The 13,600-nt window shown below is 42.2% G+C and overlaps 1 protein-coding gene across 1 annotated transcript in view; it reads right to left on the bottom strand.

Moving 5' to 3' along the window:
• Nucleotides 1-2,331: 2,331 nt before the first annotated feature.
• ZSWIM5 (zinc finger SWIM-type containing 5) overlaps nucleotides 2,332-13,600 on the bottom strand; it is a 207,047-nt gene continuing 195,778 nt past the window's right edge. The window contains exons 12-14 of the mRNA XM_073902680.1: nucleotides 4,885-5,048; nucleotides 4,309-4,390; nucleotides 2,332-3,593 (exon numbers count right to left, since the gene is read on the bottom strand). Coding sequence (XP_073758781.1) covers nucleotides 2,731-3,593; nucleotides 4,309-4,390; nucleotides 4,885-5,048 — 1,109 coding nt within the window. The 3' untranslated portion in view covers nucleotides 2,332-2,730. The remainder of the gene's footprint in view (nucleotides 3,594-4,308; nucleotides 4,391-4,884; nucleotides 5,049-13,600) is intronic.

Below are 13,600 nucleotides of genomic sequence, written 5' to 3'. Positions count from 1 at the left end.
TCCTCCAACTCATAGGAGCTCAGATATCAGTGAATATGTACTGTAGGACTCAATGTCAGGGCCCTCACTACCATCTTGCTCTCAGCTCTCCGAGCCTGAGGGCTACATGGGGTTGGGTAAAGCTTCCTAGCGCTGAAGCTGTGACATTTGCAGAGAAACGGGGTCCCCACAGCATAGAAGGCCAAATTGACAGAGCTTTGTGTCTGGGGATGGAGGGGAGTATAGATCAGAGAGGGGCACAGAAATTTCTAGAATATTCTAGAGAGGCCTGTTGGGGAAGATGGAATCTAGGTGAGCAGGGAGAAGCTGAGAGGACTTTAGCTTTGACACCAAAAGATGGGGGAGGGCTAGGATGCTTAGGAGTAGAGACTTAGACTTGCATCTTTGAGGCCAGAAGGCCTCTGAAGCCAAAAGGTGCTATGGTACACAGGGTTGCTCTGCATTCTTTTCTGAGCATACCCTCTAATTTTCTCAGGACTTTGGTGTTTCTGCCCATCATGGTGGTACCTACCTCCTGGGACAAGGTCTGAGGTGCCTGTGAGCTCTGGAGAGGGGTGTGGTGTGGCAGGAAATTCTTCATTTGTCATTCTACATCTCCTTAGACCACTAGGGACCCACTGCACTAGAGGCCCAACCAGTTCCCTGTCCCAGTCTGGGGCAATGTAGAAGAGAAGGGCCCCATTTATTGAGAGAACACAATTCTGATTTTAGAAAAATGCTATTTTCTGTGATCCATGATTTATTCATAGAAAAGCACTGTGAGTTCACACACTTGCTAAAAAACGGCAATCGTGATACAGAAATGGGAGTGGCTGCTGCCTTTTTTTTTTTTTTTAAACCAACCTATTGGGCTGAGAGATTGTAGGGGCCCATGGCTGGATGGTAAGATTTAAGTAGCCACAAACAGCAAAAACGACTTACTGGTTAGTGTGGAGGGAAAAAAAAGTGACAGTTTGTCAAAGAAAGGAACATAAAGCAGACAGAGAGGTCCTTAGTTCACACTCTAGCTATACCACCCCTTCCCTATCACACCCCCACCCCCCACTTCGGAACTAAAACATGAAACAGTAAACACCAAGACACTGGCATCCAGATGACTCTTCTGAAAGCCCATGCTACCTCCTATAACAATTCCAGGCTGAGCACAGGGGTTAGGAAGGTAGCAGGAACATGATACACTGCAGAGGTCAGCTAGGGCTAAGACAGGCATTGCCTACTAGGGGTAGAAACTACTCGGAAAGGGAAAGGCCAAATGCATTCCAGCCCCAGCCTCCAAAACAGTGACCAGTGGGCAGACAGAGGAAGCTTGAGGTAGAAAGGCAAGGGAAGAAAGCAAGTACAGGGCAAGAAGAGAAGTGGAGCTGAAGGAATCACTCAGGGTAGAGGGAGACTGGTGCTTAGGAGCTTGCTGAGAAAATGGTGAATTAGGGAGGCAAAGAGATGAGGGACGTGTTTAGCTGGTGAGAGAGATGAAGAGGAATGGGGAAAAGAGATCTGGCAAAAAAGAGAAGGGACACATTCATGCAGATTCTCAAACATAAATTCACAGACATAATGTCAAAATACACACAGTTATACATAGAAAGACCAAAGGGGAGCAAGCATACAAACGCAGACATGTTTATCCACATGCATCTGTGTGCCCCCCCCCAGCTAAACATGCACTGACAGAACACACACAGGTACGTATCCTTACATGTTCACAGATGTGTATACCCTCACATACAAACCCACAGTCCAGCACATAGACACGTACTCAGAGAGACCCAGACTTGACACAGACACACATAAATAATATGTGCAAGATGGGTATGCACACAGACACGTGTACTGAGCCATACAGATACATACACACGTGTACATAGAGATAAAACCAGACACTCTCTAACACAAAGGTGACCAGAGTAGATGATTATGAGCTCAGTGGCCTCCCAGACCTTCACCCTCCCCTGTGCACTTATTTCTCAGGAGCTCAGGAGGCTCCTAGAGAGGCTATGTGTAGCAAGAGCAAGAGCTTTACTGTCCTTGTGGCTTTCTGAGGCAAGAGTCTAAGTCCAGTCCTGGCCCTGCCCCTCTCCCACCACTGGGCTATATAGATGCCCTGTGTCTGCAGGCTGGGGTTTCTGCATAGACTAGACCTGGGATTTATTCTAACTGGCCATTGTGCTCCCCACCACCCCCACTCTTCCACTGCAATCTGTATTATTCTGCAAGGCAAACCTGAGAAATGGTTGTGTCTCCTCAGAAAACAAGCCTATCTTCCCACCCATAGCTACTTCAAGTACCCATCAAATTAGAACCAGAATTATAAATAGTTACAACTTTACAATGTAATTGGCAACACATATACTATAGTATTTACAGTACCATAAATGCTTCTGTTTCTCTGGTTAAGCAATCCCTGAGACGGAACAGTGTTCTGTGTTTGCCAAGGGAGAGCGGGCCAATGCCCAGGACACGCAGGATATAGGGGCGTGAGGTGGCATGTTGTGGGGTTTCTGATCGATCTGCAGGGCCCAGCTCCTTCAGGAACAGTGGGCTATAGTGAGAACTTTGCCAAGGAAGGCATATTGGCTAGAGTTGGACTCTCCCATGCTTAGCTCTGTGGTGCTTTGGCTTCAGCCACAGGTGCTCAGAGTCCTCTCAGGGTGGACAAATGTTTCAGTGTCCTTGGCCTGACCTGTGGTACCTGGGAGCCCAGGCTGCCCCGGCAATGAGCTGTTTGCCTTCTCAGCCAAAGCGCTCTCGCACCAGCAGCATCAGCTTCTTCTTGCCTTTGTAGATTTGTTTGAGGTTGTCGATGAATTGGGCAAACTGCAGGTGGCCATCCTGGGGCAGCAGGAAGGTCTCCCGAGCCTTGCTCAGAAACTCAATGAACTCTCCGTAGTGGCGAGGGCTGATGTGTGTCAGGCGTGAGTGTGTAGTGTTGATATAGGCATTGATGGTGGCATCCAGCAGCTGGCGCAGTGGGGCTTTGTCGGTGGACATGAGCTTCCCAGAGCTGCGGCGGCCTGGGATGCCGGCCAGGCCTGGCGCTGTCACCGTACAGCGCCTCAAGATGTCTGAGAGCACCGTGGCACAGTGCACACTCTTCACCACTAGGGGGATGAGGGCTGCCAGCTCATTCTTGCCCAGAGAGTGGCTGAGGGCGCACGCCCAGAGCACATCATTGATGGCTGGATGGGTATCCTGGTTGTAGGCCAGGTTGAGATGGCTCATGGCCAGCGAGGCCAACTTGAAGGCACGTAGCGGGTAGCCACGGAGCTCCATGTAGCGGGCAATGGTGAACAGTTGCGAATGTGTCATGCCACCAGTGGCGGCGTCAATGGCGATCTGGTAGGCTGCCTCAAAGGCGATGTGGTCTTTCTCACAGAGTGTAAGGGCTGACAGGGCACAGCTCTGTGGATCCTTCATAGCACACTGTAGGGCCAGCGTGCGAGCGCAGCTAGCCAGCTCCTCTCGCTGTGGATAGTCAAGACTGAGGCGCAGGATAGTGGTGTGGGATACAGCGGTGGCAGCCACAATGCTAGTAGCCTCAGTGGGGGTGAAGAGTGTGTACCAGCTCTGCAAAATGCTCACCAGGGCCCGCACACCTGTCAGGGAGAGCCTGAGCTCAGCCGTGGCCATCCGGGTCCCGATCCAGGTCTGCCCAGATTACCCTTTGGGGTCAGAACTTGGCCTGCAGAGATGAGTTGTCCCTCCTCCTCAGCAGCCTTGAGATGATCTGAGGCAAACCAGGGAGCATCCCGGATGGCCAGACCCTGTTTGGGGTCTCTTCCCATCCCTTCCTTCCCCAAGTCAGAGGGTTGAAGATTACTGCAGGTGCTCTTAGCCCCTCACAAGGATGGAGCAGTAGAGCCTGTGGTTTACCTGCCCAAAGGCAGGGGTCGCAGATCTGCCTGGGGGTTCTAGCTGAAGTGGGGCCTCTCAGGGGACTTTGGGTTCTAGACGGGGTCCCAAGACTCCAAGTTGTCTGGGGTTTTTCAGAAGCATAGGCAGGGACTGGGACCAAACCACTGGGCCAACTACCTCCCAAGGGTGCACTTGTATACTGGTGGCTGAAAATTCATATCTCAATCATGTCTCTGATCAGAGGGTCAAAGTGCTGCTGACATCAGGGTATGGTCCAAGCAGTGAGGGCAGAGCTTGGGCTAGCTAAATAAAGGCCATCTTTCCTACCAGCAGCCCCATCCTTCCCCAGGCCATCAGTAATAGGAATATGAGAGCTTTAAGGATTCGCTGTCTCGTTCCAAGAGTAGGGCCTAGGAACTCCTTTCCCTGGGGACTGGAGGGAAGTGGGAGACTCACCCACTTCTGTAGCACATGTCACCAACCACCGCACCATCTCCCGGCGCCTCCAGTTAAGAGTTGATAAGGTCATCCTCATCACCTGGGCAAAAAAGAGGCATTTCCACTTGGCTAAGCATAACTGTTAGGATTTCTACATCCCCACATCCCCTTGCCATCCATTTATGCAACAAGTATTTATTGGTGCTTTAAACAGCCATCTCTCTCCTGATAAGAACAGACAGGTTTAATTTCTGCCCACCCCCTCCCCATCTCTCCAAGTCAAGTCAATAGTAAGGTGTGATAATAAGGACTTTGTTACAGGTCATCAGAGAAGGCTTCTACCTGATTGGTGGGAGGGGTGGGAGAAAATGGGAACCCTATGGAGGCTAAAGCTACATTGCTTCTGGCCTTAACTTCAAAATGGAGCTAATTTAGAGAGTCCTTACCTAGAGGCCTAGCCTAGAAGTTGTGTTCTGGGGACACAGAAAGACTCGGGTTGGCTGGTTCACGCCCAGTGCTTCTGGGATTTTATCTTCTACCGATGATCACTAGGCCAGAAGCCTAAAGCAGGGATGACCCACTCCTCCTCCATACCTGTAACCCCAGCTCCAGGGCCACGTTGAGCAGGGTGCTGTCAGTACTACTGTCTGTGGGAGTGGCAATCTTGAATGCATCTTGGGCCAGTTTGAAGATGAGGGAGGAAGAATGGATGTGTTTCTGTATTGCTTCCAGAATTGTTCGGAGCCTCAGAGTGTCCCCTATAGGTGCAGAGAGAAGGGGCAGTGACAGGTTTTCTTTAAAGCCTCCCTGAACAGTCCACTGATCACACAGATACTGGCTGAACTGTCTGCTATCAAGGCACTGAATACTTCTGGATGCTACCATCCCTTTTGGGTAGACAAGCTCTGCCCGCACTAAACCCACTGGAGACTGCTTCCTTCACTAGGCACCCACATGAATTCACTTCTCTCCACCTGTTCATCTGCCTCTACCCTTCACCTTCTTCCCCTGGATGCCTTAAGTCCCCGAAATAATTTTAATGAACACGTGGCTTTTGAGAGCTACTTCTACAGGACATAGGAAGCCACATTATTATCAAAAAAGTATGCAAATCCCATTGTTAGCCTCTCACTGCAGCTCCCTGAAGCAAAAAGGAGCTGGGCCACCACTTCCTACTCAGCAGGCAAGGATTCTATACAAAGTACTAGTGCACAGAGTTAAGAAACATACCACTGGAAGGGCATGTATACCATACGAAGTGAAGGTCACCGTATGAAGGTAGTATAGTATATGAAAGATTGGTGTATGTTATGAAGGGATAAAAAGTAAAGATAGAACTAAAAGTAGGTCTTGTTTGACAAAGAGGTGTGGTGGTAAGAGTATACAGGCTTTGGAATGAAATGCATTGGGAATTAAACCCAGTTCATCCATTTACTAGTTCAATTTCTTCATCCATAAAACAGAAACAGTAACCTTTAGGATTGTTGTGAGAATCATAAACAACTTGTATATAGTTAATATTCTATGATCCTACTTTTGTAAAAAAAAAAGTACAATGTGTGTGTATGTGTATGTGTGTGCATATACATGATTAGAAAATCTCCAGGAATATTTCTACTGATGTCTTAGTAGGAGTCTTTTGATGTCAGAATGATGGGAGAGATTACCTTTTTTCTCCTATGATCTTTAAAAACAATTTTTAAATTAATAGACTTCAGGGTGCCTGGGTGGCTCAGTCGGTTAAGCAACTGCCTTTGGCTCAGGTCATGATCCCAGGGTCCTGGGATCAAGTCCCACATCGGGCTCGCTGCTCAGCAGGAAGCCTGCTTCTCCCTCTCCCTCTGCCTGCCACTCCCCCTGCTTGTGCTGTCTATCTCTCTGACAAATAAATAAAATCTTTAAAAAAAATTAATTAATAGACTTCATGTTATTTTTATGTTTTAAAATATTTATTTATGGGGGAAGGGGCAGAGAGAGAGGGAAAGAGTCTCAAGCAGACTCTGCACTGAGCATGGACCCTGACACGGGGCCTGATCCCACAACCCTGCGATCACAACCTGAGCCGAAACCAAGAGCTGGACACCCAACTGACTGCCCCACCCAGGCACCCCAGATTTCATGTTTTTTAAAGCAGTTTTAGGTTTATAGAAAATTGAGCAGATAGTACAGAGACTGTGCCCATTTCCAGTTTCCCCTATTATTAAGGTCTTACATTAGTGTGGTACATTCGATGAACCAACATTGATATATTATTATTAACTGAAGACCATAGTTTACATTAGGGTTCACTATGTTATACAGTTCTATGGGTTTTAACAAAGGCATGGTATCATGGACCCATCATTACTGTACAGCATAGATTCATTGCTTTAAAAACATCCCGTGCTCCACCTCTTCATGTCTCTCCTCATTCCCGCTGAGAATACTGATCTTTTTATTGTCTCTATAATTTTGCCTTTTCCACAATGTCATACACTTGGAATCACAGTATGTAACATTTCAGACTGGCTTCCTTCACCAAGCAATATACATTTAAATTTCCTTTATATTTTTTTATGTCTTGATAGCTCGTTTCTTTTTATTGGTAAATAATATTGTATTGTATGAGATGCACCAGTTTTTTAAAATTCAATTTAATTGACATATACTGTATTATTAGTTTCAGAGTTAGAATCTAGTGATTCATCAGTTGCATACAACACCCAGTGCTCATTAGTTCAAGTGCCCTCCACAGTTTGTTGATCCATTCACCTTTTGAAGGACATCTTAATTGCTACCAGTTTTTGGCAATACAAATATAGCCTCTATAAACATTTGTTTGCAAGTTTTTGTGTGGACATAAGTTTTCAACTCATTTGGTAAAATACTAGAAGCCTGATTACTGGATCAAATGGTAAGACTATGTTTAGCTTTGTAAAAAAACTGCCAAACTGTCTTCTTCCAAATTGGCTCCCACCCTTTGCATTCCCACAAGCAATGAGAGTTCCTGTTGCTCCACATCCATATCGATGTTGTCAATATTTTGGATTTTAGCCATTCTAATAGGTATGTAGTGGTATCTCCTTTTTAATTTTCATTTTCCTAATGATATATGATGCCAAACATCTTTTCATATGTTTGTTTGCCATCTCTACATCTTTTGTGTGGCGTCTGAGTCTTTTTCCCATTTTTTAAATTCAGTTGTTTATTTTCTTACTACTGGGTTTTAAGAGTTATGTATGTGTTTGGGATATAAGTTCTTTATCAGGTAAGTGTTTTACAGATATTGTCTCCCAGTCTGTGGCTTGTGTTTTCAGTTTCTTAAGAGTGTTTTTCACAGAGCAGAATTTCTTCATTTTTTTAACATTTTTTTTTAAAGATTTTATTTATTTGACAGAGAGAGACACAGCAAGAGAGGGAACACAAGCAGGGGGAGTGGGAGAGGGAGAAGCAGGCTTCCTGCGGAGCAGGGAGCCCGATGTGGCGTTCGATCCCAGGACCCTGGGATCATGACCTGAGCCGAAGGCAGATGCTTAATGACTGAGCCACCCTGGTGCCCCAGAATTTCTTCATTTTAAGGAAGTCCTACTTAGCAATTTTTTCTTTAATGGACTGTGTTTTTGGTTTGTATTTAAAAAGTCATTGCCAAACCCAAGGTTGCCTAGATTTTCTCCTATGTTATCTAGGTTTATAGTTTTATGTTTTACCTTTATGCCTTTGAGCTATTTTAATTTTTATGAAAGGCATAAGGTAAGGTCAGTGTCTATGTTTTTTTTCCTGCAAGTGGAGGCCCAGTTTTTCCAGTACCATTTGTTGAAAAGACTATTTTTTGCTCCTTTGTCAAAGATCAGTCTACTATATTTGTGTGAGTTAATTTCTGAACTCTCTATTCTGTTCCATTCATCTGGTTGTCTATTCTTTTGCCAATTCCATACTGTCTTGATTACTGTAGCTTTATAGTAAGTTTGAGGTTGGGTAGTGTTAGTTCTCCAGCTTTGTTCTTCTTCAATACTGTGTTGGTTATTCTAGGTCTTTAGCTTTCCATATAAACTTTAGAGTTTTTCAGTATCCACTAAATAACTTGCTGGGATTTTGGTTGAGATTGTATTGAAGCTATAGAATCAAGCTGGGAAGAACTAACATAATAATAACATTGAGTCTTCCTATCTATGGACATGGAATATCTATTTATTTAGATCTTTTTTGGTTTCTTTCATCAAAGCTTTATAGTTTTCCTCATATAGATCTTGTACATATTTTGTTAGATTTACTAAGTACTTTTTTGGGGGTTGCTAGTGTAAATATATTGTTTTTAATTTCAAATTTCAATTGCCCATGGCTGGTATATAGAGAGGCAATTGACATATATAATATAAATAAAAGTCAATTACCTTCCTATATACATATGTATTTTTTCCTACATACATACATATATATTTTTTTTAAACTGAAGTATCGTTGACATACAATGTTACATTAGTGTCAGGTGTACAACATAGTGATTCAACAACTCTCAGTTATGCTACACTCACCACAAGTGTAGTGACCATGTGTCAACATACAACGCTATTAGAATACCAGTGACCATATTCCCTATGCCGTACCTTTCATCCCTATGACATGTTCATTTTGTAACTTTAAATTTTTGAGTAAGCTCCACACTGTCTTCCAAAGTAGCTGCACCAATTTGCATTTCTACCAACACTGCATTAGAGTTCATTTTTCTCCGTATCCTTGCCAGCCTAGTTATCTCTTGTTAAATGCATACAAACATTAACGATTATTATGTCTTCTAGGAGAACTGACCCTTTTATCGCTAAGGAATAACCCTCTTTATCCCTGTAATTTTCCATGTTTTGAAGTCTGTTTTGTCTGAAATTTATACAGGCACTCCAGCTTTCTTTTGATTTGTGTTAGCATGGTATACCTTTCTCCATATTTTGTTGTTGTTGAAGAAATCTGTGTTTAAGAAATATTTTTAAAGATGGAAATAACAAACTGGCTAAACTCTTATGCATGCTTTCCTGAGAAGAGTATCTTTTCCAGATTCGTCCTGCTTTCAGTGCAGCCAGTCTGGCACTGAGGCTATAGGGTGTGGAAAGGGAGGGCCAGAGTGTTGATTACTCTCCTTTGTTTAAAGCCCTGGCCTCAGGGCGCCTGGGTGGCTCAGTCATTAACCACCTGCCTTCGGCACAGGTCATAATCCCAGGGTCTTGGGATCGAGCCCCACATTGGGCTCCCTGCTCAGCGGGAGGACTGCTTCTCCCTCTCCCACTCCCCCTGCTTGTGATCCCTCTCGCTGTGTCTCTCTGTGTCAAATAAATAAATAAAATCTTTAAAAAAAAATAAAGCCTTGGCCTCTGTGTTTTTTGTTTTTTTTTAAGAGAGTGCACAAGTGGGCGGAGAGGGAGGGAGAGAATCTCAAGCAGGCTCCATGCCCAGCAGAGAGCCTGATGCAGGGCTTGACACCACCATCCTGAGATCCCGACCTGAATCAAGAGTCAGACACTTAACTGACTGAGCCACCCAAGCGACCCTGGCTTCTGTTTTTAGTAGAAAATACTTGAAAGGTAAAGCATATAAGCTCAGTCATAGAGAAATCAAATATCTGCCTAAAGGTACTGAGATAAAAATCAAGCCCAGTGATGTTCAGTGTTTGTACTTAGGGTCTATTTGCTTGTTCTAGCACTCTTCATCAATTCATTTATTCATCTATCTAATTTGTGGTAAATATATATAATAAAACTTGCTATTTTAACCATTTTTTTATTTTTTATTTTTAAAGATTTATTTATTTATTTATTTATTTATTTATTTATTTATTTGAGACAGAGAGAATGAGAGAGAGAGAGCACATGAGAGGGGGGAGGGTCAGAGGGAGAAGCAGACTCTCCGCCGAGCATGGAGCCCGCTGCGGGACTCGATCCAGGGACTCCTGGATCATGACCTGAGCCGAAGGCAGTCGCTTAACCAACTGAGCCACCCAGGCGCCCTATTTTAACCATTTTTAAGTGTACAACTGAGTGGTGCTAGTCACATTCAAAATGTTGTGTAAATATTACCACTATTTGTAAAACTTTTTAATCACCCCAAACAGAAGTCCCTGGTAAAACTTTAACCTACTTTCTGTCTTTATTAATTTGCCTGTTGTAGCTATTTCATATAAACATAATCATGTATTTATCATTTTGTATCTGGATTATTTCACTTAGCATGTCTTCAAGGTTTCCCCAGGTTGTAGCATGTTATCAGAATGTCATCTTTTCATGATTTAATATTCCATTGTATGTATATACCACATTTTATTTATCTGTTCATATGTTGACCGACACTCGGGTTGTTTCCAACTTTTGGCTGTTATGAGTAATGCTGCAATGAGCACTGATGTATAAGTATCTGAGTTCCTCTTTTCAATTCTTTTGGATATATACCTAAAAGTGGAATAACTGGGTTATATGGTAATTCTATTTAAATTTTTCAGGAACAGGGGCTGACTCAGTCAGTGGAGCCTGTGACTCTTGCTCTTGGGGTCCTGAGTTCGGGCCCCAGATTGGGTGTAGAGCTTACATTAAAAAAAAAAAAAAAGTAAAATTTTCAGGAACAATCAAACTATTTTCCATAACAGCTGTACCACTTTACATTCCCACTGGCAATGTACAACATTCCAATTTGTCCACATCCTCGCTGACACTTTACTATTATTTTTTATAATAACCATCCTAGTGGGTATGAGGTGGTATCTCGCTGTGGTTTTGATTTGCATTTCCTTAATGACTAATGATGTTGAGTATCTTTTCATTCGCTTATTACTTACATATCTTCTTTGGAGAAATGTCTCTTCAAGTCTTTTGCCCATTTTTAAATTGGGTTGTCTTTTTGTTGTTGAGTTGTAGTTCTTTATATACTTATATATTAAGCCCAGATATATGATTTACAAATATTTTCTTCCCTCCTGTAGGTTGTCTTTTTACTTTCTTGACAATATTCTTTAAAAGCTTTTAATTTTTTCTAAACATTTTATCTTTAAGTCACCTCTACACACAATGTGGGACTTGAACTTAAAACCCTGAGATCAAGAGTCACATGCTCCACCAATCAAGCCAGGCAGACACCCTCAAAAGCTTTTAATTTTGATGAGGTCCAATTTATTTTTTTCCTTTGTTCAAGCTTTGGTGTCATATTTAAGAATCCATTGACAAGTCTGAGGTCATAAAGATTTATCCCTACATTTTCTTCTATGAAGTTTATATCTTTAGCTCTTATATTTAGGTCATTGATCCCTCCTTTTACTTTTACTCTATCTATGTCTTTATATTTAAACCAGGTTTCTTGTAGACAACATATAGTTAGGCCTTTGATTTTTGTTTTTGTTTTAAATTCGTTCTATTAAAGATTTTTAGTTTTTTAAAGATTTATCCATTTAAGAGAGTGGGGGTGAGTAGGGGCAGAGAGAAAGGGAGAGAACTCTCAAGCAGGCTCCCTGCTGAACACAGAGCCTGACGCAGGGCTGAATCCCGGGACCTCAAGATCATGACCCGAGCTGAAATCAAGAGCTGGATGCTCAACTGACTGAGCCAGTCAGGTGCCCCAGTCTCTTTTAATTGGCATATTTAACCATTAACATTTAAAGTGATTACTGGTATAGTTGGATAAATATTGACCATATTTTTAAATTGTTTTCTATTTATTACACTTGTTCTTCGTTTTTTTTCTTCCCTTTTTGGCCATCTCTGGTTTACACTGAGCATTTTTTATGATTTAATTTTCTCCTCTCTCTTATCAATTATACTTCTCTTAAAAATTATTTGTGTTTGCCCTAGAGTTGCAGTATACATTTACAATGAAGCTAAGTTCATTTTCAAATAATTATACCACTTTATAAGGTGCCTTATAGTAGTATTCTCAGTTTTTCCTTTCCTTCTGTAACATCACTGCTGCTATTCATTTCACTTATCTTTAAGCTATAATCACCCAATATATTGGTACTATATATTGCTATTATTATTTTAAAAATTTAAAGATTTTATTTATTTATCTTTAGAGAGGGAGGGAGGAAGGGAGGGAGGGAGGGAGGGAGAGAGAGAGAGAGTATCTTAAGCAGGCTTCATGTCCAGCAAGGAGCCCGATGTGGGGCTTGATCTCACAACCCCAAGATCATGACCTGAGCTGAAATCAAGAGCTGGATGCTTAACTGACCGAGCCACCCAGGTGTCCCTAAGATTTTTTTATGTAATCTCTACACACCAACATGGGGCTCAAACTTACAAACCTGAGATCAAGAGTCATATGCTCTACTGACTGAGCTAGCCAGGCACCCCTGCTATTATTATTTAAGCAAGCAGTTATCTATTAGTTCAACTAAGAATTAAAAAAACAACAACAACCCAAAGCTTTTATTTCACCTTCATTTATTTCTTCTCTAACACACTTCTTTTCTTTATGTAGATCTGAGTTTAACATCTATTTATTTTTCTCTGAAGGACTTTTTGCAAAGCAGGTCTACTGGCAATAAATTCCCTCAGTTTTTGTCTGAGAAAGTCTTTATTTCTCCTTTACTTTTGGAGAATAATTTAGCTGGATGCCAAATTCTAGGTTGGTGGTTTTTTCTTTCAACACTTTGCATATTTCACTTCACTGTCTTCTTGCTTGCATGGTTTGCAAAGTGATGTAATTCTTATCCTTTTATCTATAGGTAAGGTGGTTTTGTTCTCTGGCTTCTTTCAAGATTTCTCTGTCTTTAGTTTTCTGCAGTTTGAATATGGTTTGAATATGATATGTTTAGGAGAAAATTTTGTGGTGTTCATACTTCTTGGTCTTCTCTGGGCTTCCTGGATCTGTGTTCTGGTGTCTGTCACTAATATTGGAAAATTCTGAGCCACTATTACTTCAATTTCTTCTGCTCCTTTCTTTCTTCTCCTGGTATTCCCATCATGTATATGTTAGATATCTAATTGTCCTACAGTTCTCAGATATTCTATTCTAGGTACCCCCATCCCACCATTCTTTTTTTCTCTTTGCATTTCAATTTAAGCAGTTTCTATTGACATTTATAATTTAAGAATTTGGAAATATTCACATGGTTCAATATTGGAAAGATACAAAAGGTAAATAATCAAAAGTTCTTTCTCCCCCTCACCCCTGACCCTCATTCACCCACTTCTAATCGTATATGCAACCAATATTATGAGTTTTTGAATTACCTTCCAGGATACTCTATGGATAATAAGGAAATACATTATGTAGTTCCTCTCCTTAAACCACCCCACCAAACAGTAGCCTAGTATACAAAGATTTGCATGTCTTTTTCCCCACATATCAACATATCTTGGAG

The sequence above is a fragment of the Callorhinus ursinus genome, unplaced genomic scaffold (genome assembly GCF_003265705.2).
Source record: "Callorhinus ursinus isolate GAN/ISIS: 27379988/994484 unplaced genomic scaffold, GSC_fseal_2.0 scaffold18, whole genome shotgun sequence".
NCBI classification, from domain to species: Eukaryota; Metazoa; Chordata; class Mammalia; order Carnivora; family Otariidae; genus Callorhinus; species Callorhinus ursinus.
The sequence above is the reverse complement of the archived record's forward strand: the minus strand, read 5'-3'. Positions and strand labels throughout refer to the sequence as shown.